The 22,851-nt window shown below is 33.4% G+C and overlaps 1 protein-coding gene across 2 annotated transcripts in view; it reads left to right on the top strand.

The window, feature by feature from the left end:
- UGGT2 (UDP-glucose glycoprotein glucosyltransferase 2) overlaps positions 1-22,851 on the top strand; it is a 206,053-nt gene that overhangs the window by 42,040 nt on the left and 141,162 nt on the right. For both annotated transcript variants that reach the window (XM_074191915.1, XM_074191916.1), the window contains exons 6-8: positions 3,873-3,969; positions 6,969-7,047; positions 20,931-21,031. In XM_074191915.1, the coding sequence (XP_074048016.1) occupies positions 3,873-3,969; positions 6,969-7,047; positions 20,931-21,031 (277 nt within the window). The remainder of the gene's footprint in view (positions 1-3,872; positions 3,970-6,968; positions 7,048-20,930; positions 21,032-22,851) is intronic.

Genomic DNA, 22,851 nt, shown 5'->3' with positions numbered 1-22,851 from the left:
GGATGAAATCTTGAATAAGTATGGATGTAGTGTGAGCATGGGGAAGATAAATAAAATTAATAATTTCTTATGCTTTCTAGTGACCTATATGTATGACATAAAATTAAATATTTTTAAAAGATATTAACAAATTTCATCCATCAATTTGTCTAAATCATTAACATTTTAAGTTATTGAGTGCTATTACTTGTGGTTGACAATTTTAATAATTCTGTGAGCAACTGGTCCTGGGTTCTTAAGGATCTGGTCTACACATTTGTCAATCTAAATAATTGAATTAATAGTCTTATGAACATCACCTCAAGCTATGATTACTAGTATGAATTGATCCTCAAACTCCTTAGTCTCATTAAGCCCCACAGTACTATAGCTTTTCTGAGAGCTTTTTATTATTCTTCAAAGGAAAGAGAAGATGCCTCCACTTAATGCTTAATCTCACAGAAATTTTTTACTTTTGATCCTGAAACCAAGTGCTAGATACTTACTTGAATCACCTTAGCTTCCAGAAGATGTTATAGAATAGGAATCTCATTTGTGGTACTGGATTGTGTCTTAATATGTTAAAATACACTGTATGATACATACATACATACATATATACATATACATATATATGTATGTATTAGCAAATCAGTTGCTTATTGGTTATCTACCTAGCTAAGGTAGAGATGGAAGTATTTGAGGTAGCTGTTTGTAGGATAACAAGCCTAATCCTCTACAAAGAAATGAGAAAAATGGGTTCGAACTACCACCTAGGACCAGAAAAAAATATAATTGGAACTTGGTAGTAGATATCCCTTGATTTAATTTTGCCCAAAAGAGAAATTTTTTCTTTCTCCTCCTCTCTCAAGCCCACTCTTCTTTAGAATGCCCTCTATTTGTGTCAAGGATACAATTGTCCTTCCCTTTACTAAGATTCATAATTTCTGTGTCATTCCTAACTTCTCACTTTCCCCTTAGTATCTAGTCAGTTTCCATATCTTTCTGTCTCCATGTCTCTTGTACCATCTTTCTACTCATACAATCACTATTCTAATTCAGAACTTCATTACTTCTCACTTGAACTATCATAGCTACCAAATTGGTTGTCCTGTTTCAAGTATCTACCCTTTCCCATCCATTCTCCATATCATTGCCAAAGTCATTTTTCTAAAACACAAGTCAGATTATATCACTCTTCTAATGAACAAATTCCAGTAGCTATCTATTCTAAAATGTTAACTTTTCTGGCATACCTGCTTTTCCAACCTTAAAACTATCAATCTTCCTCATATACTTTTTGATCTTGCCAAATTGGTTAACTTACTATTTCTCAAATTCCACTTCCCTTCTTTATTTGTTCCTAGTGCCTGGAATATACTTCCTCCTCAACTCTGCCGATTGGAATCTTTACCTTCTTTCAAAACTCAACTCAGATACCACTATTTACATGAACTCTCTCCTGAGCCACCTATCCCCACACCATTCTTCATGCCTCCTAAGGAGAAAGAAGTAGAAAAATATATGAAAGATTATTTATCTCTCCATTTGATAGCATTAACGTTTGACATTACAAATCCAATTTTAAAATCCAAACATAATACATTTTCAAATGGAGAGAATTATTATGAATTTAGTAAGCATTTGTGTCAATTGATTAGCATGCTAATAACTTTCTGGGGTTGATAGTGGAAATTGGTTATAACATTCCATTTTTTAAAATTAACTATATACATATATGTGTGTGTGTGTGTGTGTGTGTGTGTGTGTGTGTGTGTGTATATATATATATATATATATATATATAAGCATATGTTGCTTTTATTTTAACCATAAATTTGCTTTTATTAGTTGAATAACTTTTGAGTATCCTCTTTAATTGTGCTCTTAAATGGAATCATATTAAATTAGAAACTTTTAAAGAATTCAATTTCATCAGATTACTGAAATTATAAATAAACCAGTTTTCACACATCCTGTCTTCTGTGATAGCATGTGCCTAACAGTTTTATAGTTAGTCTGAGAAACTGACAAATTGGATATCTGATGTGGGAAGGACCACATCAGTATTTGTCTGCATTTTTCAGTTCAAATAATGAGTCTGATTATAGCTTGTACTTCCTAGAGTGTAAGTTACAGAGAAAGTGTTAAGAAAGTTTCCTGGGTCAATGAAATCAAATGTCCCTATCTCTATCTCTATTCCATCTACAATATTTGGCAAGCCAAGTTATGAATATTTTGGTAGCTGGGAGAGATTTTTAGAAGCAGGAAACTATACAAAAGGAAAGAGAGTGTTAAGAGAATCACAACTACCCTCTTTAACATGCATAGAGTTGCCAAATGAACCTAATATGATGAAAAAAACATAGAATTCTCTATAAGAAAACATATGACCAAATATGTGCTAAGTAAGTTCAACCTACCTTCTAGCCTATTGACAATATATATGATTTGGAGAGAACTGATTAGTATCATAAAGTCAAAAAAGCTATAGGATTCAAAGGGACCTAGAGGTTGCCTATTAGATTGCATATCTTCTTCTATGTTGCTAAAAATGAGAAAATTTAGTGCCTAAAAACAAACATTGCTTATGGGTTTATGCCATCCTAATTTAGAAAAGTTATAACTAGGTTTTATTATTCTAATTTGTGATCTTTTAGAAAATTTTGTTTGAAACAATAGTTGATATAACTTTGTTGGATATTTTATGTGCTTTGTAAATTGAGAAAAAACACAAAAATGCTTAATTATTTCAAATTCATAAGGTTAGTGGTAGAATATTATCATTTGCCATTATAGCAGTCATTTTCAAAGCAAGATTTATCTCTTCTTTGAATCTTTTGTCCCTCTTATCTAATTCATTGTCAAAACCTATCTTTAGCTGCAATTTATGGATGACAGTATTGGGCCATAATCTTTTAGTAGTATACTAGAGATCAGAAAACAATGAAAGGAATCTTTGAATTACATAATACACATGTCTCCCATTGCTAATCTATACTAGACATTTCATTAGTTCATGGAATTTCCATTGAAATGCAGATTAACAGCTGTACCCTAACTTGAAGACTTAGCTGGTGCACTTATAACTGTGGGTTACAGAGCCAGTATGTGTCAGTATATATCACTATCTTTCAGGGGCAGGACTTAGAACCCTTGAATCTAGCTATTTTTTACTTGGAAACCCACTCTAATAACTTCTTGGTAGCCTTTAGACAAAGTTGTTTGGGGGATTACTATCAAAGAATTATAAAATTTGGAAGAACATTAGATTTCTTTTAATATCACCGTTTTGGGGGGGTGGCTAGGTAGCATAGTGGATAAAGCACTGGCCTTGGAGTCAGGAGTACCTGGGCTCAAATCCAGTCTCAGACACTTAATAATTGCCTAGCTGTGTGGCCTTGGGCAAGCCATTTAACCCCATTTGCCTTGCAAAAATCTAAAAAAAAAAATATCACTGTTTTGTCCAATATTAGTCTTATTTATTATTTCAACATATTGAATTAGTAATCAATTCATGAAGGACAAATTTAAGAATCCTGTTGTATTAATGCATTGTACAGAATCAGTACTTTCCATGTTGAAAAAAAGTTTCAGATGGCATAGGCATAAGGACTGAGATAGTTTTTATATTTATATGTTAGGATTTACCAAACAGTACAACCATAAATTGTTATATTATTTTGATTCCATATATATATATATAATATATATATATATACACAATTATATACATATATAATTTTTATTATTTCAATTTCTTCTTAATGAAATAGGTTTTGTTATTATATGTCTTCAAAACTTTAATGTAAAAGTATATGCTAAGAGAGTTCCTTAAGAATCATAAAGCAAATTATACTTCAACTTCCTAAATTTAATTTTTTTTAAAACAGAAACCAAGTTCTAAGAGAATGAACTTGTCTGGATATGGTGTGGAACTTGCAATTAAGAGTACTGAGTACAAAGCACTAGATGATACACAGGTCAAAGGTATGTTAATTTCCATTTAGTAATAATAGAATTTCAATGATTATTACATCCTAAATAAACTTATTTTTAGGAAAAATAGTGTTTGAAGTATATAGTAAAAGTATCCTGAGGTAGTGAAAAAATAATGAATTTGGGATGGAGATAATTTGCTTTTAAACTCATTGTACATTATCTGATGAATTATCAAAAATTTCATTCAAAACAGGAAATTTTCCATCATGGTACCATATTTAAGTGTGCTTTAATTTTTTTTCCTCTAAGGCACTGAATCAGTGTACTTTGTATATTCTCTACAGATTCTTGAATAAAGGAATATTGATTCTCATATTATGAATTATATAAATCCAGATTACAATAGGGACTTATTAACAAATTGTTCCTTAAATTATTAATGCAGATAATTAAAACATAGGAGCCTTTAAGAACCAATATACTTCCCTAAATTTCTCTAAAACTGTTACATAATCAGGTTAATATGCTTATCTATGTTTCATTATTCACCAAACATTTATGTGTTTAATGCACTAAACTGACCCTCCTAAGAATGTTCTAAAAAGCAGGAGTTAAATGAAATCTGGGTCCTTTACTCAAGTTTCGTGTGTTCCAGAGGGAATAATAGGACATATACATAGATTTAGAGTAATTATAAGAATTATAAGTATTTATAAGTATTTAGTCTTTTAGACTTCAGATTAGGAAAGAGGCTAAGTGCATCTTGGTACATAGTTGGGTAGGGTGAAGGAATTGAAGAAAGTTTCTTGAAAATGGTGATACTTAATCCAGACCTTCAGTGATGCATAAGATAGCAACTGCTAGAGATAGGTACATTATTCAAACTGTAAGCAATAGCATAACCAAAGTTATAGCCACTGTGTTCAGTGTTTGGTGAGTAGTCTGACCTGAATAGAATATAGAGTTCAAAGAAGAAAGAGGAAGCAATGTAAGATAAAATAGTACATTGAAACCATCATTGAAGCTTTTAATGCTTGACCAAGGAATATGAATTTTTTTCTTAGTGTTTGGGGACCTATTGGAAGATTCTGAATAATGTGGTCAGAATTGTGTGTCGGAAGACTACTTTGGGAGTGGTGTGTTGGCTAGATTTGAAATAAAGAGAACCAGAGGTGAATTGGTGAGAATGAAAATGCAGTCAGAATCAATAATTTACTATATGTGATACTAGGAAGTGAAGATAATCAAAGATGACATTAAGGTTACAGGCATGACTGAAAATGGTTTTACAATTGATAGAAAGAGAAATTCAAAAGAAATAGAAGTTTTAGAGGAAAGTTGAATAATTCAGAGTTAAGCATGAATATCTTAAGGTGAAACTGGACATCGAGGTTAAGAGATTGAAAAATTGAAAATGTAACTTGGGGTTTTAGAAGAGAGATCCATGCTAGTATTATTTTGAGGGTCCTTTTTATAGGAATGATGTTTGAAATGTAGAGAGTTTCATAAAGGAACCAAAAGAGAGGATATCCAGAGAGAATAATAATGACAAAATCTTGAATATGACATTAAGGGAATCAAAGAATAAGCAGCACAAAAGAAACTGCCTGCAAAATCAGTACAAGTCGAGCATTGACATAACAATGAAAAGTTAAATCCTTTACTAGACTGCATTGAGAGATAATGATGTTCAGAATGAGTAAGGTGATTGCCCCATTGTAAACATCTCTTGTGATAACATGAATATGGTGGTCATTTCTTAGTCCCATGTTTTAGGCAGATATTGACTTGCTGGACCACAAGCAAAAGTGGACAACTATTCAAGGAATTGGGTGTTTAGTTTGGGGAGTAAGGAACAGGAGTAAGGAAAAGATAAGTGTTAAATGTTGTCTAAATGTTAATTGATGGTGATAACTCAGTATAATGGGAATATTGTTATTTTTATGTTTCTTATTAAAAGAATGCAAACTCCTTGAGTTCAGAATTTTTCTTCGTTTTTTTCTTTGTAATGCTTGGCACATTTCTTAAAGGCTTATTGCCAAAGGGAATTGAATTAAAGTGCTGTCATATAGATGACAGCTTCTTCCTTTTTGACACTGTACTTCCTTAGATTTCACAGTATCACACACTTGCCTCTTGAATTACTTTAAGGATCACTAAATCTTAAGAATTAGAGGGGGTTTTTTTTAGGTTTTTGCAAGGCAAATGGGGTTAAGTGGCTTCCCCAAGGCCACACAGCTAGGTAGTTATTAAGTGTCTGAGACCAAATTTGAACCCAGGTACTCCTGACTCCAGGGCTAGTGCTTTATCCACTGCGCCATCTAGCCGCCCGAATCTTAAGCATTAGAAGAGACTACAATCTTTTTTTTCAAAATCTGCCCAATCAACTACAATCTACAACTTTTCAAACAAATGGTTTTCCACTCTCTTACTGAAAACCTTGAGAAGAAAACCCACTACTATCAGTGGAATTCATTTTATTTCTAAGGACCTTTACATCTATAGAAATTAGTAACATTTTGTATGGTTGTTTTCAGTTTCTGAATTTTAGATTCTCATTTAGTACCTTTCCATACAGAGTTAGTTGCTTTTGCTCCAAATTTGGTAATGCTTTTTCTGTGTCTTTTTAAGGTCATACCTAATTCAGTTATGGTTATCTTATAGCTAATGTAATTCAAAGTCTATATTACCACAATTTAAATATACATGGAAAAATATGTAAAATTAAAACAGTGGTAGTGATGATAGTAGAAGGATTCTCCTGCAACTTGGATGCTTACTGGCTTTTATTTTTGTCTTAGAGTATATTATAGTGTCTTCATTCCTAATATGGGGATAAATAACATTAGATTTATGAAGGAATAAATTATTGTTCTTCTGATGAGTGAGAGAAGCAAAACTGAAATCTTTGAATTTTAATTGCACTTCTATTTAACTATAATTTTGCCTACATAGTCTTTTGTTATAAACATTCTTTGAAGTTAATTGTAATAACTACAAAAATATTCTACATTTCCTTCCCTTGTTCAATTTATATCACAATACAGCAATGAATAACACTGTGATAGAGAATGATGATGATGATGAACCAACTGAAGTGCAAGGATTTTTCTTCAAAAAACTGAAGTAAGTCAATCCAACTTACAAAATCAAATAATTTTTTTCTTATCAAATTAGCTCTTTTCAGATGAAAGTAATCAGACTTTCCGAAAGACACAGGATTCAATTTGATTTGTTAGCAAGAGCTTTATACATGAGTTAGAATTTATTTGTTAATTCTCTTCAAAGTTAAATGTTAAATGAATATTAAAAATTTCAGAAACATTTTAATCATTGAGATGGCAAAATGATATAATTAACTTTAAATGTGCTACTTAAAGTTAAAATTGATTACATTAATTTATAAAGGATGTACTGATAGGTTAATAAGTTATAGTGTTGCATATAATTTTGCTTTAAGCAAAGTAACAAACAGAATCAGAGCCAAACCATGTTATTTCTTATATGATTAGACTTTTCTTTCAGCAAAATAAAGTTGAGATCACAATTAACTTTTTGAGATTTTCTTCAACAATAAAGTTTACCATACTATTCTGAGAGTATATGTGCTTATATGGTTTGGTTGAATTGTTTCAGTAATATCTAATAAACCATTTGAGGTTTTCTTGGCAAAGACACTGGAGTGGTTTGCCATTTCCTTCTCTAGCTCATTTTGCAGGTGAGGAAAACAGGGTTAAATGACTCACCCAGGGTCTCATGGCTAGTAAATGTCTAAGACCAGATTTGAACTCATAATGATGAGTTTTCCTAAATCCAGGTCTGACATTCTGTCCAGTTAAACATCTAATTGCCTTCTATATAAGACAGAGATGGGGAATCTTTTTTCTTATCAAGGGTCAAAACTTTAAAAATAGTCTGCTGTATTTGGCTAAATATTTAATTAATTTACTACTAAAAAGCTCCTAGATTTATTCATTTTCAAGTCCCTCCTGCAGTTGCATTGGCAGCACCAGACCAAATGATTTCATGGGTCTTAGATGACCCTTGGGCTGTACATTCCCTGCCTCTGATATAAGGAAATCAATATAAAATTATAATTCTATTATTAAACTATCATTAGGCAAAATATGAATTATATTCTTTTTCATTGATATATTTGTAAATATTATATCAAAATTATCCTAAGATTATCTTTTTAAAACTGAAAAGAACTTTAGAGCTTCGTTTGTTCAGCACTTGAAATGAGAAAAATGAGATACCTGAACTTATGACTTTTCAAATCCGCAATAAGAATGACAAAATCAACATTAAAACTTGGGTACTTTGATTCCCATTCAAGTTTTGTTTGTTATTGTTATTGTTGTTTTAATCTTTTAACTTAATTTTTATTTTCAGTTCCAAATTCTTTGCTTGTGTCCACCTCTTCCCTCCTCCCACTGTGAAAGCCAGAAATACCATACCCACTGTACATATAAAGTCATGCAAAACATACTTCCACACTAGCCAACGGAGAGGAAGCTAGACAAATTAGGCAGAAATATGCTTCAGTCAGGACTCTGAGACTATCAATTCTCCATCAGAAGGTGGATAATATTTATATTATAAATCCTTCAACATTGTGGTAGATAACTGTATTGATCAGAATTGCTAAGTTTTTCATAGTTGATTATCTTTGTAATATTGCTGTTATGTGTAAATTGCTCTCCTGATTCTGCTTATTTCATTTTGTATTGTATCAGATAATGTCTTTCCAGGTTTTTTCTGAAACCACTCCCTTCATTTCCTATAGTACAATAACATTCCATCATATTCATGAACCATAATTTTTTAAACTATTTTCAACTATTTTCCAATTGATGAATATCCCTCTCTATTTCCAATTTCTTACCAACATAAAAATTATATATATATATGAGACATTTCCATTTTTCTTTGATCTAATAGTACAATTCCTGTATCAAAGACAATGCACAGTTTCAGATTGTGCTCCAGAAGGATTAGATTAATTCACAGCTCTACCAGTCATGCATTAGTATCCCTATTTTCCCACATCCTCTCCAGCATTTATCATTTTCCTTTTCTGTCATCTTTGCCTCTTAGCCAATCTGATGGGTTTGAGGTCACTCTTTTTCTTTAAAGTTTTTGCAGGGCAATGGGGTTAAGTGGCTTGCCCAAGGCCACACAGCTAGCTAATTATTAAGTGTCTGAGACCAGATTTGAATCCAGGTACTCTTGACTCCAGGGCTGGTGCTTTATCCACTGCACCACCTAACCACTCCCAAGGTCACTCTTTCACTGTTGTCTTAATTTGTATTTTTTTTTTTGAGATTTTATTTGAATTTTGAGTTTTACAATTTTTCTCCCAATCTTACTCCACCCCCCCCCCATGGAAAGCAATCTGTCAGTCTTTATTTTGTTTCCATGTTGTACATTGATCCATCAATATGTATATATCTAGTTATTACTACTTTAGGACTTTTCTTCCTATACCTGTCATTGATAGTTTGGATTTCTTCTAATAACTGACTGCTTGAACCTTTTATTCATTTATATATTGGAGAATTATTCTTATATTTTATAAATTTGACTCATTCTTTATATATTTGAAAAGTAAAACTTTTCTCAGAGAAACTTGATATACAGTTTTTCCTTCATTGCTCCCTATTTCCTAATTCCCTTTTTTTAATTCCATGGTTTTTGTTTTTGTAAAATCTTTTTTTACTTTGTGTAATCAAAATTATTCATTTAGTCTCTCATAAACTTCTCTATCCCTTGTATTTTCCCCTCAATAGATTTGACGTTATTTTATTCCATGTTTTCCTAATTTGTATCCTTTATTTCTATAGCATGTATCCATTTTGAATTTATGTATACAGTATAAAATGTTGTTCTCTGCCTAGTTTCTTCCACACTACTTTCTAGTACTTTTTGTAAAATAGTGAGTTCTTGCCCTGGAATCTTTGGGTTTATCATATCCTAGGTGACAATGCTCATTTGATTCTGTATATCTAATATATTCCACTAATCAAATACTCTATTTCTTATTCTGTACCAAATTGTTTTTATGACTGTTACTTTGTAATATATTTTGAGATCTGGTAATTCTAAGACCGTCTTTCTTCACATTGTCTTTCATTGATATTCTTGACCCTCTTTTCTCAGAAGAATTTTATCAATATTTCTGACTCTATAAAGTAATTCATTGGTAGTCTTATTGTTATAGCACTGAATAAGTAATTAGGTATATTATCACTTTTAATTTACTATATTATATTTCTCCCCTCCATTATATGTTGAAGCAATTTTTAACATTTGAGTTTTGGTTAAGCTTTGAGTTCCAAATTCTCTTCTCTATCTTCCTTGCCTCCCCCCTCCTTAAGACAATAAGCAATCAGTTACAGGTTATACATATGCAATCTTATAAAATATTTCCATATTTTGTACAAGATAGAAATATCTTGTACAAATATTTCATAATAGAAGATTTGAATAAAAGTAAAAGACTGAAAGAAAGTAATAAATAGTATGCTTCAGTCTATATTCAAATAATATCACTTTTTTTCTGGAGGCAGATAGTATGTTTCTTCATATTATTCCTGTAGGATTGTCTATACCATGGTATTGCTGAGAACAGCTAAGTCAAGCTAAGTTTCCAATGGAACAGTTATTGTTATTGTGTACAGTGACTCCTGCTTTATCCACTGTGCCACCTAACTGCCCTTAGCCTAGAGGCATCCCTCAATCATATTGTGGTTAGTAGTCTGCGTTGTGGCTGTAGTAGTATCCATTCGAATCTAAGTCACAGTAAAGTTGGCTAATAATAATGAGCCGTGTGTGTGTGTGCGTGTGTGTGTGTGTGTGTGTGTGTGTGTGTGTGTTGTTGTTCTCTCTTTCATCCATTCCCAATGACAGTTGGTATCTAGAACTACCAGATCTCCTTCCCAAGCTAATTCCTCTATATCAATTCTTCTCACACCTCATTTGTAGCAAGTGATCACTCTTTGTTTTCATTTGTAAGAATCCCATCCTACCCAACTCTACCCTATCTTTATTCCTAACTGCCTAATGACTAATAACAATCTTGGACATATGGTTTATGTTGCCATGAATTGATAATAAACAATTTGTCCTTATTGAGTCCCTTGTAATTTAGTCTTTGATGTTTACTGCATATATTATTTAGGTCTTGTATATCCATTTTCCTTTTAATTTTGGTTTCATGCAAAAAATTTTTAATTTTATGTAATCAAAATTATCTATTTTATATTGTCATGTTTTCCACATTTTCTTAGATCCTAAATTCTTGTCTTATCATTACATGTGATAAATAAACTATTCAGTGCTCTCTTAATTTGCTTGTGGTATCACCCTTTTTTGACTTTATCTTGGTATATGGTGTTAGATATTTGTCTATACCTAGTCTTTTTCCAGACTTGTTTCCCTAGCAGTTTTTGTCAAAAAATTAGTTTTTGTTAGAAAAGTTTGGATCTTTCGGTTTATCATATACTCTAATTTATCATATACTCTAATCATAACTCATTACTCTAATGTTATATATACCTAATCTGTTCAACAGTTCCAGATTGTTTTGATAATTATCAATTTACCAACTTCCTTCACATTTTTTTCATTGATTCCTTTGATTTCTTTGACCTTTGATTTTCCAAATTTGGTTATTATTTTTTCTACCTCTACAAAATATCTGGGAGCCTATCCAACGAGGCACATCTAGCAACAGCATGACTTTAACTATAAAACAGTATTTACAAAAATCAATAAACCTAAATAATTGGGGTAATATTCATTGGTTAAGGCTAGTTTGTGCTAATATAGCAAGAATTTCCAAAGTACTCAAACAAACCTTTGCAATGCTATGCCAGTTAAGCTACTAAAATATTATTTCATATAGCTAGAAAAGAAAGGAGACTCAAAAGGTCAAGATCTTTAAAGGATATAAGAAAAATGGAAAGGAAGATAGCCAGCAGTAACATTTCAAACTACACTGTAAAACGGCAATCATAATGATTTATTTCTAGTTAAGAAATAGAGGTCAACCAGCATTCAAGAGCAAATAATTATAATAGCAAAGTATTTTATAAATTCGGAGATTTCAGGGAAGGATATAATTGGCAAAAATTATTGGGAAAATTGGAAACCAGTACAGTGGAAAGTAGATATAAGAGTAACATTTTACATGAATGGCAAGATGATTCCAGATAAATATATGACTTAGAAAAAAATTATACTATCTTAAATAAATTAGAGAAGCAAAAAACTCATTCTCTATAGATAGTGGAAAGTTCATGACTAAGTATGTTCATGTCTGTAATTCTTTTCCTTCTTGTCTCCCTTTTGGTTTCCCTGACTTCGTGTCCCAGTTAAAATCCCACTTCCTAAAGGAAGCCTTCTCTGGTTCTCTGGTCTCCTTTACTTCTGATGCCTGTCCTCTTTGATTAATTTCAGTTTCTCGTGTGTGTGTGTGTGTGTGTGTGTGTGTGTGTGTGTGTGTGTATCACAATCTAATGGAAGAAACTATACACACAGGTAAGTATAAACAACACACACACACACACACATATATATACATATACACAGATACATTTATGTGTGCACCCCCAGTAATTAGCAGAGTATCTGGCATATTGTCCTTCATTCTGAAAAAAGACCATGATATCATGGAAGTGATGCCATAATATGAACATGAATTGGATTTGAGTAAGGAGTTGCTGTGCTAAGTCACTAGCCTCATCTTTTCTCCCAGAGCCATCTGGTTCCAGTGGCCAGATATGAATAAATGCAGCTAGAGGTGGCCCTGGATGTGAGACAATCAGAGTTAATCTCTGTGTCCAAGATCACTAAATTCCTCGTAATCTAGAGTTGGTGCTCCATCCACCGCACCTTCTAGTGTATTAATAAGTAATTGCCACTTAATAAGTAATTACTGAGTAACCAACCAAACAAGAGGTAGAGTCATAGAGATAAAAATGAATAAATTTAATTATATAACGTTTTAAATTTTTCATATAAAAACATAGTGAAAATTTAAAAGCATGCAGACACCTAGAGGGAAAAAAAATCTATGCTGTAAGTTTCTCTGTCAAGAGTCTCATTTACAAAATATATTAGGATCAAGGAAATTAAGTGACTTGTCCAATATCATTTAGATAGTACATAACCACTGATTCCAGAGCCAGGACTCTTCACTTAACTAAAATATTGTAAAGTTAAATAAAGTTTAAGGACTATTTCCCAATAGATAAATTGTCAAAGGATATTCATGGGCATATTTTTAAAGAAAGGAATCCAAGCAATCAACAGCCATTTTTAAAATGCTCTAAATCACTGATAGAGAATTTATAAATTAAAACAACTCAATTTCTTTACACACTCATCACATTGACAAAGTGCCAAAACAGAAAAAGTGACAGAAATGGGTGGAAAAAGAGACACTCTAATGAATTTTAGTGGTTCTGTGAATTGGGTTAGCCATTTTAGAGAACAATTTGGAACTATATTCCCAAAGTCACTAAATATTAGCATCCATACCCTTGGCACCAGTGACAACACTATTGTATATTCCAAAGAGATTAAAAAACAAAGAAAAAGATTCATATATACAAAAATATCTAAAGAAGCAAATTTTGTAGTAACAAAAAACTGGAAACTAAGGGAGTGCCTTTTTTATTGTGGAATGAATAAATACATGATGAGAATTTAATATAAAATATTATTCCTTAAGAAATGACAAAATGAATAGTTCTGGAAGAAACTGGAAAGATGTGTATGAACTAGTACAGAATGAAGTGAGTAGAAATAGAACAATTTATGCAGTAACTATAAAGAAAAGTAACTACAAAAGACTTTAGAACCTCAATCAATGCAATGACAAATTACAGTTCCAAAAGTCTGTTAATGAAGTCTGTTGTCCACTTCCGTTAGAGAAGTGATGGACTTAAAATGCAGAATGAGAAGGATAGCTAAGTGGTGTGGATAGAGCACCAGCCCCAGAGTCAAGAGGCCCTGAGTTTAAATCCGACTTCAGACACTCAATTCTTTCTTAGCTATATGACCTTGGGCAAGTCACTTAACCCATAGTCTTGCCCCCCCAAAATGCAGAATGAGACATATATTATTGGACATAGCCAGTCTAGAAGTTGTTTCACTAATGTATATCTTTTATGCATACTTTTTTCTTTTATCGTTTAGACTAGGATACAAGATAAGTGGAAAGATCAAGTTAAAGCCTGTTATTCATAAATTTTAAAAAGTATATATAGAATTGTGGTGATTATATCTGAAAGTTGAATTTTACAAGATTTAGAAGAAAAAAGCAAATTATATCATATTGAGTAATTTGCAATGCTAAAATTTTATTGATTGTTGTACCTAATAGCATAACAGAAAAATTTATGAAGGAAATAGTAACAGAATTACCAAAAGGTTTGATAAAAAAATAATAATAGAATTTCTTAACATATTTCTTCCAGCTTTTTAAAAATCATGCAAAAAGTTAAAAATGAAGTTATAAATTTGGAAAATACAGGAAAGGTAGAATAGGGAAAGTAGGAAACAACTTTTTCAAGCATATATATATGAAATCTTTTTTTATTTTTAAAATATATTTTTATTCTCGTTTTGTACAAATGTTTTTCTTTACATTAATAATATATACTTGTTTACAAGTAAACAAAATACCCCTCCCCCCATGAATATACATAGACTTGCTTGGGCAAAAAAGTAAAAAAATAATAGTAATAATTGTAGGTATGGCCAGGTGGTACAAAGGACGAAGCACCAGCCCTGGAGCCACGAGCTCCTGAGTCCATACTCAGCCTCATAAACGCAATAATCACCCAGCCATGTGACATGCAAGCCACCCGATCCCCACTGCCCTGCAAAAACCAAAAAGAAGAAAAAAAAATACCCAAAATAAAATAAAATAGTAATAATAGTAGGGGTGGCTGGGTGGCAGACAGAGCATTGGCCCTTGAGCCAGGAGCACCTGGGTCCGAATCCGGCCCCAGACACCCAATGATCACCCTGCTATGTGGCCCCAGGTAGGCCACCCAGCCCCACTTTCCCTGCACCCTCCCCCAAACAATAATAACAAAAAATGTGTTTCAGTCTTTGTTCCAACACCATCAACTCTGTTGTGAGTGGATCACATTCTTTATGATAAGTCCATCACAAAAGTTACTTCCATATTTTTCCAACATTGCCATTGATGTCGATCGCAACTCCCTCCTTTCTTATTTCTCCACTACCATGTACTATATTTTCTCTCTCCTTTCACTCTGACTCTGCTGTAGGGTTGCTGAGCGGCAAAGCAGAGAGATCCCTGGTCCTGGGGCCAAGAAGCCCTGAGCCCCCATACCACCCCTTAGGCCCAGAATACACCTGGTCCTGGGCAGGCCATCCAATCCAAGCCCCTTGCAAGAAGTAAAAAAAGAAAATGTGTTATATCTGACCACTGTCCCCCCATGGTCCATCCTCTCCTCCTTTATTCACATCCCTACCGCTTCCCCCTGCTCCCCCCCTCCTTCTTACTCCAGTTGTCTATACCCCATTGAGTATATTTGCTGTTTCCTCTCCTAGCCATCTCTGATGAGAGCAAAGGTTCCCTCATTCCCCCTTGCCTCCCCCCTTCCATATCATTGCAATAGCTCATTGTAATAAAAAAAATCTTATTATATGAAATAGCTTGGACTATTCCCCCTCTCCTTTTTCTTTCTCCCATTCCATTTCCCTTTTTTTTTTCTTATTGACTCCATTTTTACACCATATTTTATCTTCGAATTCAGCTTTCTCCTGTGCTTCAACTATAAAAGCTCCCTCTACCTGCTCTATTAACTGAGATGGTTCATGTGAATATTATCAGTATCATTTTTCTATACATGCAGTTCATCCTCATTAAGTCCCTCATATTTCCCCCCTCTCCTCCAATCTCCATGCTTCACCTGAGTCCTGTATCTGAAGATCAAACCTTCTGTTCAGCTCTGGCCATTCCAAAAGGAACCTTTGAAATTCCCCTGGTTCATTGAAAGTCCATCTTTTTCCCTGGAAGAGGACATTCAGCCTTGCTAGGTAGTACATTCTTGGCTGCATTCTAAGCTCTTTTGCCTTCCGGTATATTGTATTCCAAGCCCTACGAGCTTCCAAAGTAGTTGCTGCTAAGTCCTGTGTGATCCTGACTGCAGCTCCACGATATTTGAACTGTGTCCTTCTGGCTGCTTGTAATATTTTCTCTTTGACTTGGGAGTTCTGGAACTTGGCTATAATATTCCTAGGGGTTGGTTTTTTGGGGATCCCTTTCTCTGGGGCATCGGTGGATTCTCTCCATTTCTATTTTGCCCTCTGCTTCTAGAATATCAGGGCAATTTTCCTGTAGTAATTCTTTGAAAAGGATGTCAAGGCTCTTTTCCTGATCATGACTTTCAGGTATTCCAATAATTTTTAAATTATCTTTCCTAAGTCTGTTTTCTGTATCAGTTGTTTTTTCAATGAGATATTTCACATTTTCTTCTAATTTTTCATTTTTTTGGTTTTGAAGTATTGATTCCTGATTTCTGTTAAATTCATCAATCTCCCTGAATTCTATTCTTTGTCTGAAGGATTTATTCTCCTCAGAGAGTTTTCTTATCTCTTTTTCCATCTGGCCAATTTTGCTTTTTAAAGCATTCTTCTCCTCAATAACTTTTTGAACTGTTGTATCCATTTGACCTAAGCTGTTTTTTAGCAGGCTATTTTCGTCAGCATTTTTTTGGATTTCCTTGACTAAGCTGCTGACTTCATTTTCATGTTTTTCCTGTATCTCCTTTCTTTTCCCAGTTTTTCTTCCAACTCCCTCATTTGATTTTCAACGTCTTTTTTGAGCTCTGTCATAGCCTGAGCCCAATTTCTGTTTTTCTTGGAGTCTTTAGATGCAGGAGCTTGTGCTTCCTCATCTTCAGACTGAGTATTTTGATCCTTCTTGGGCTCATTTGCAAAATATTTCTCAATGGTCTTCCTCTTGTTTCTTTGTTCATTTTCCCAGCCTAAGCCTGTTTTTGGGGGGGGGTGCTTCCTGAGCTTTTGGGGCACTCCCACAAGGGTCTCAGTGTGTGAGGTTCTGTCCTTCCTCCTGGTCTGTGAATGACCATAAGCACTCCCCTCTGCCACGGGGCTGAGGGGGGGGGGGGGGCTGCTGTTCTATGGGGGGACCTAGACTTCAATCAGGATCTGAATGTGGTCAGAGCTCCAGAGTCCTGTTAAGAGGCAGAGGACAGAGCTCTGCAGTCTCTCTTCACTCCCCTCCCTCAGCTCAATGGGCTCATGCCCTGGGGGCTCCTGCTTACAGGCTCCCCCTGCTTCTGTTTCCTGGTCTAGGCTGCTGAAAGACCAAGCTGCTCCCTGTGTGCCCTGAGGGCTGGGCTCCACGAGCTCACTCTGGCAGAGGTCCCCGCTGTTCCCCCACTTTGTGCCGGTGCTCCCCGGGGTGCAGCTCAGGAGACTCCCAGCTCGGCTGCCTCCGGGAGGCTGAAGTTCTTTGGCTCTGGCGGGCCACCCCTCTGGCAGGATGCCCCTCCGACCTGTGGAGCAGAGCCTTTCTGCTCTTTTCCAGGTTACCTTGAGTAGGAGAACTGCCTCACTGGGTCCCTTTGTGGGTTCTGTCTCTCAAAAGTTTAGTTAGAGTCCTTAGTTTATGAGTTTTTATCAGAGAGCTCCTAAGACTCGATCCCTTCATGTCGCCATCTTCCTATATATGAAATCTTTACAAAAATTAATCATGGTCCACTTAACCCCATTTGCCTTCCAAAAACCTAAAAAAGAATTAATCATGTTTTTTTAAAATCTGAAAAGCAAAAATTCTAAAAACTTGTTAGGTGGAAAGAGCACTAGTTTTAGAGATAATGAATGAATGAATGCTTATTTGAACTTGTCTTGGACAAGTCATTTCATCTCCATGGACCTCATTCATAATGAAGGAGTTGAACTAGACAACTTCTGAGCTTCCTTTGACTCCTAAATTCATAAATCATTTAAATTCTTTTCTGGTATCTTATTGTGGCGTGGAGATGATCTCAGATTCTCAAAGGCTATGCCAGCAAAGGAAAAGTTCTGACAAGTCCTATAGTTTTATCTATGACTGAGGCTAGAGTTGAACCCTAATATTTCTATCACTATAAGTGTTAGTATAAGCACTATCAACAATGCTGCACTTCTTTTATAGGAGTAAAAAGTGGGAGGTGCTTAATTCTGGTAATAAAAATAAATTTTATTCTTCTGAATTAACCATTTAATTGGAGTGGTAAAAAACTGACTTTTAAAACTGATAAATGTTATGATTGCATATTTTAAAACTTATAAGGTTTCTAAATTTAATCAATAACTAAAATATTGGGAGAAAATATTTTATGGTGATCCAGGACTTACCCCTTTATATTCAGACAACCAATCTATCAAGAAAAAGCCATACTCAAGAGATTTCAGTTTCAAAATTATGCCAGAAATTATGGTTAAGCTCCAAGTTAGTCAATATAATTGAGTTAATTTCATCATTGAAGTTACCATAAATGTAATTGAATGTGTACATGGTTTTATGAGTATGTGTATTACAATAACTTTCCCTGCTCCCATGTTACTCTCCCTCCTTTCTTAAGGAGTTAAGCATCTAGCTCACCATCTTGTCCACCCTTATACTAGAAAATGTTAATATTCATGTAACTGTTGCTTCACACATTTCCTCAACCATCGTAAGTCATGTAGTTTTCTCTTTTTTACCACCTCAACCACATATAGGGGATAACTACACACTAAATCTCCCCCTTACATACAACTGTTCTACTTCCCTAATTAGAAACACTGATATTTCCTTATCTAACCATTAGCCATCATTCCACTTCTACCTATGCCTCACCCTATTTAAATATAATCTTTTTTTTCATTTAGATACATCTGGTTTCTCTGCTCCTCTTTTCTTCCTTTCTTATCTCAACCTAATAGTTATTTCAATTCAAAAAATCATTTTCTCCTCCCTTTTTCAGCCAAGCTTCTTTAAAAAAAAATCTGACAACTTGGGAGAAACTGATTCAAGTACAATCTCAGATTCTTAATAATTACCTGGCCGTGTGACTTTGGGCAAGTCACCTAACCCTATTGCCTTGCAAAAAAAAAAATCTGACAACTTTGGACCTCCATTTCCTCTCATTTTTCAACCCTCTATAATCTGCCTTTTAGTTTCATCAGTCAATTGAAACTGCTCTCTCCAAATTTACCAGTGATCACTTAATTGTAAAATCTAATAGCTTTTTCTTAATCCTGCTATTTTTTTCACTCATTTGCTGTATTTTGCACCATTAACCATCTGATCCTCTGGGATACTTTTTTTCTTTCTAGGATTTTATGCTATTAGTTGCTTCTTGTTTTCCTCCTTGTTTTTTGGGGGGAGGGCGTTGCATTTTCTTAATTACCTTTACTAACTCATTCATACCATTTCCCTAATTTTAGTTATTCCTAAAAGTTTGTTCCTGTCTTAGGTCCTCTTCTCTTCTACCTTCTTTCACTTATCTCATCAACATCCTAGAAGTATTTTCTCTGTAGATAACTCCAGGGTCTATCATTTTTCCCCATTGATTCAGTCTGTATCACTAGTTGCCTTTTGGCCATTTCAAAGTACAGATATTATAAAACTAAACATATCTAATATTGAACTCAGTATCTTTCCCTCTCTTCCAAACTTTAACATTTCTGTCAAAAATACTGCTATCCTTCCAGTACCTCAGATTTATGATCTCAGAATTATTGGGACTTCTTGTTTCCTCTCATCCCACACATCCAATCAGCTTTCAAATCTTGCCATTTCAACCTTCAGCCCACCTCGCATATCCTACCCCTTCTCGTCATTCAGCTAGCTACCCTTTTTTTTCAAGCCTTTATCATCTTTTGACTAGTTACTACAGTACCCTTGGTCTCCCTACCTCAAGTCTCTCCTCACCTTAATATATCTTACTCAGGTAAGACAGGCTACAAAGTAATTATTCTTAAACAAAGAAGTGATCATTCAACTCATTTCATCAACTCTAAGTTTCCTCTGTAATAAAAAATATTTAAACCCCTCCATTTATCTTTTTAAATCACTATTCAAAATGGCTCCTTTCTGTCTCCTCAACTTCTTTGAACATTCTTTCCCCTCCCATGTTCTACAATCCAGTTATTTTGGTTTTCTCTCTTTTTTTCCACATAATAATACATCTGCCATATCTATGACTTTTCCCTGGTCATTCATGCTCCATTATTAAAATGTACTTCCTCATTCCCCATCTCTAAGAGTCTCTCTCCCTTTAAGATATAGCACAGGTACCATCTTCAATATGAAGCCCTCCTTTTCCCTCCCAAGCCACCTTGTAACTACTTTGTGTAAACATGTATTTATTTGTGATGTGTGTCTCATATTAAATACACACACACTCTTATTACCTTCCTTAGAATATAAACTCATTATTAATAGATTGTTTCATTCTTTGTGTTTGTATTCACAGTGCTTTCCTTCATACCTAGTAAACATTTAATAAGTACTTGATTAATTGAATGTATATTCACTCTTCATTTTTGTTTTTTAAAAATCTTATTTTTTCATAGGAATGATAATATGTGTTAGTCAATAAGTTGAAATGATTGTTAGAATCTATTTGTTTCTCAAATGTTACCATCATTCCACAGACTTGGTGGAAATATTGTAACTTTGTCCTGTGAACAGTAAAATATATTTTTGATTTAGTAGCACATAAAATAAATTTGTGAAATATCTAACTATATTTTGGACATGTGAATCATAAGATATAAAAACATTGAATATAAATAAAAGAAACTAATACCGATTCATTAACAACTTAATATAGCTAATGTTAAACTTACACAATTAGGATATTCTTTTATTTTATGTGATCAATATTTCCTGTTAAATATATAATAATGTCAAAATATTTTGATAAGTTTAGTTGACAGTAGTTAATATTAATGTTTTAATCCAGAGAAATATATCCAGATCTTAGCGATAATCTGAAAGAGTTCCGAGAACATCTTATCGAAAGTAGTAAAGAAATGGTACCTTTGAAAGTCTGGGAGTTACAAGGTATAGTATGTAGACTTATTATTAATGCATTTGATAATGCACTCACAAGTTTGTTGCAGGTTTGGAAAGAGCACTGGATCAAGACTTAGGAGACCCAGATACTAGTTCTGACTCTAGTCTCCCACCTTTAGTATTTACATGATTTTAGATGTCATTTAAAACCTGAATTCATTTCCTTCAAAATGGACAAAAATAAACCCATCCAATGTACATTCACAGTTATGATGCTCAAATGAGATCATGTAGAACTGTAGATTTAGAAGAACAAGGGACCTCACTTTTTAGATGAGACTGAACCAAAATATTTAGGAAACTTAACAAAAAGTAGAAGAGTTTATTTAAACATAGGTTCTCTAAGTCCAAGTCTAGTCCTCTTTCCACTCTGTTAAATGTCCTGGGTTTCATGTAAGGGTATATTGAAAACTATAATGCTATACAAATTGTATTTTTATTTCTTATTACAAGTCTTAGGAAGAGCTGGGTTCAAATACTCCTCAGGATTTAGGAGGCCTGTGAGCTTGGGTAAATCTTTTTAATGCCTTAAGTAACCCTGAAGTCTCACCTAATAAATCATAAAACAGTTTCAATCTTCATAGTGAAGGCAATTCTCATACAAGAATTTTCTGAAGCTGATGAAACTGCAATTATTGTATTTATAGTAGGAATACACAGATGTTAATGGCTGTAGTTATTTATAACTAATGACATATTTTGTACATGAATTTAGAATGTTATTGCTATCCATATGACAACCGTTTGTATTTATAAAATTTATAAGTAAAAAATTAACTAAAGTTATTTTAAATTTTAAATTCTTTTAGAAGTGTATGTTTATCTAATAATTTTACTCAAAGTAGTAAATCATGTTTCTATACATCTTGAATGTCCAGTAAAAAGGAAATAATATATCTTGACCATGAGGACAGAACAAATAAGAGCAACGTCTTTTCTTTCCTTCTCTTATAAATTCTGATCTTAACATACTTCTGTATGTCCCACTGATAAATTTTTAATAGAAGCATCAAAAGAAAGGAAAGACTATTAAAAACTTTCTCATAGAATAGAATTGGGGAACAATTGTAAAAAAAAAGTTGATTTCCATGCAACTTTTATACTGATGACCTGAAGGCAGATATTCTGTTCCTAAAATGTCTCTGGATTAAATTATAAATCATAGTAGAATTGTGATTTTTTCCAGTATACCATTTCTAATAATGTGGCACTGAAGTAGGTCATGAGCAAGTGTCATCTTAAAACACAATCCATTACTTTTATCACATCTTCCATCATATATTAAAGGTGAAAATAGATGCTCATAAAGCTTGAAATATATTGAAAACTTTTACTCAGCATTGTGAAGTTTAAACAATGAGAATGCATTGCCTTTAAAAGGAATAGTAGAAAATAATGCACTGTTTTTTAAAAATCAAATAATTGTTTTATTTTCCAGATTAAATATAACATTGCTTTCAAATTATCTCATGAAAACAAGCAGTTACAAATATGATAACAAAGTCTAATGTGATATTGTGTTCAAACAATTTTTCATAAATCGTTTGTCCTTAAGGATTACATTATTAGAAAACTTATATGGCAAATATTTAGATAATAATTAATGATGTGCTCAAATTTAAATATTATATTCAATATTTGGGAAATCACATTTGCATAATAAATGGAGATGATTGTTCCCACCCTGTTGAATCTGAATATTCTACCACTTTGAATTCATTTCAGATTCTAAGACACATCTATGCCTGTAGCGTATCTTCACAATTGCAAATAGGGAGAAGCATGATTAGATGGCAGTTCATCCAAAA

Source organism: Macrotis lagotis, chromosome 6, assembly GCF_037893015.1.
Source record: "Macrotis lagotis isolate mMagLag1 chromosome 6, bilby.v1.9.chrom.fasta, whole genome shotgun sequence".
Classification (NCBI taxonomy): Eukaryota; Metazoa; Chordata; class Mammalia; order Peramelemorphia; family Peramelidae; genus Macrotis; species Macrotis lagotis.
This window is presented reverse-complemented; position numbering and strand designations above follow the sequence as displayed.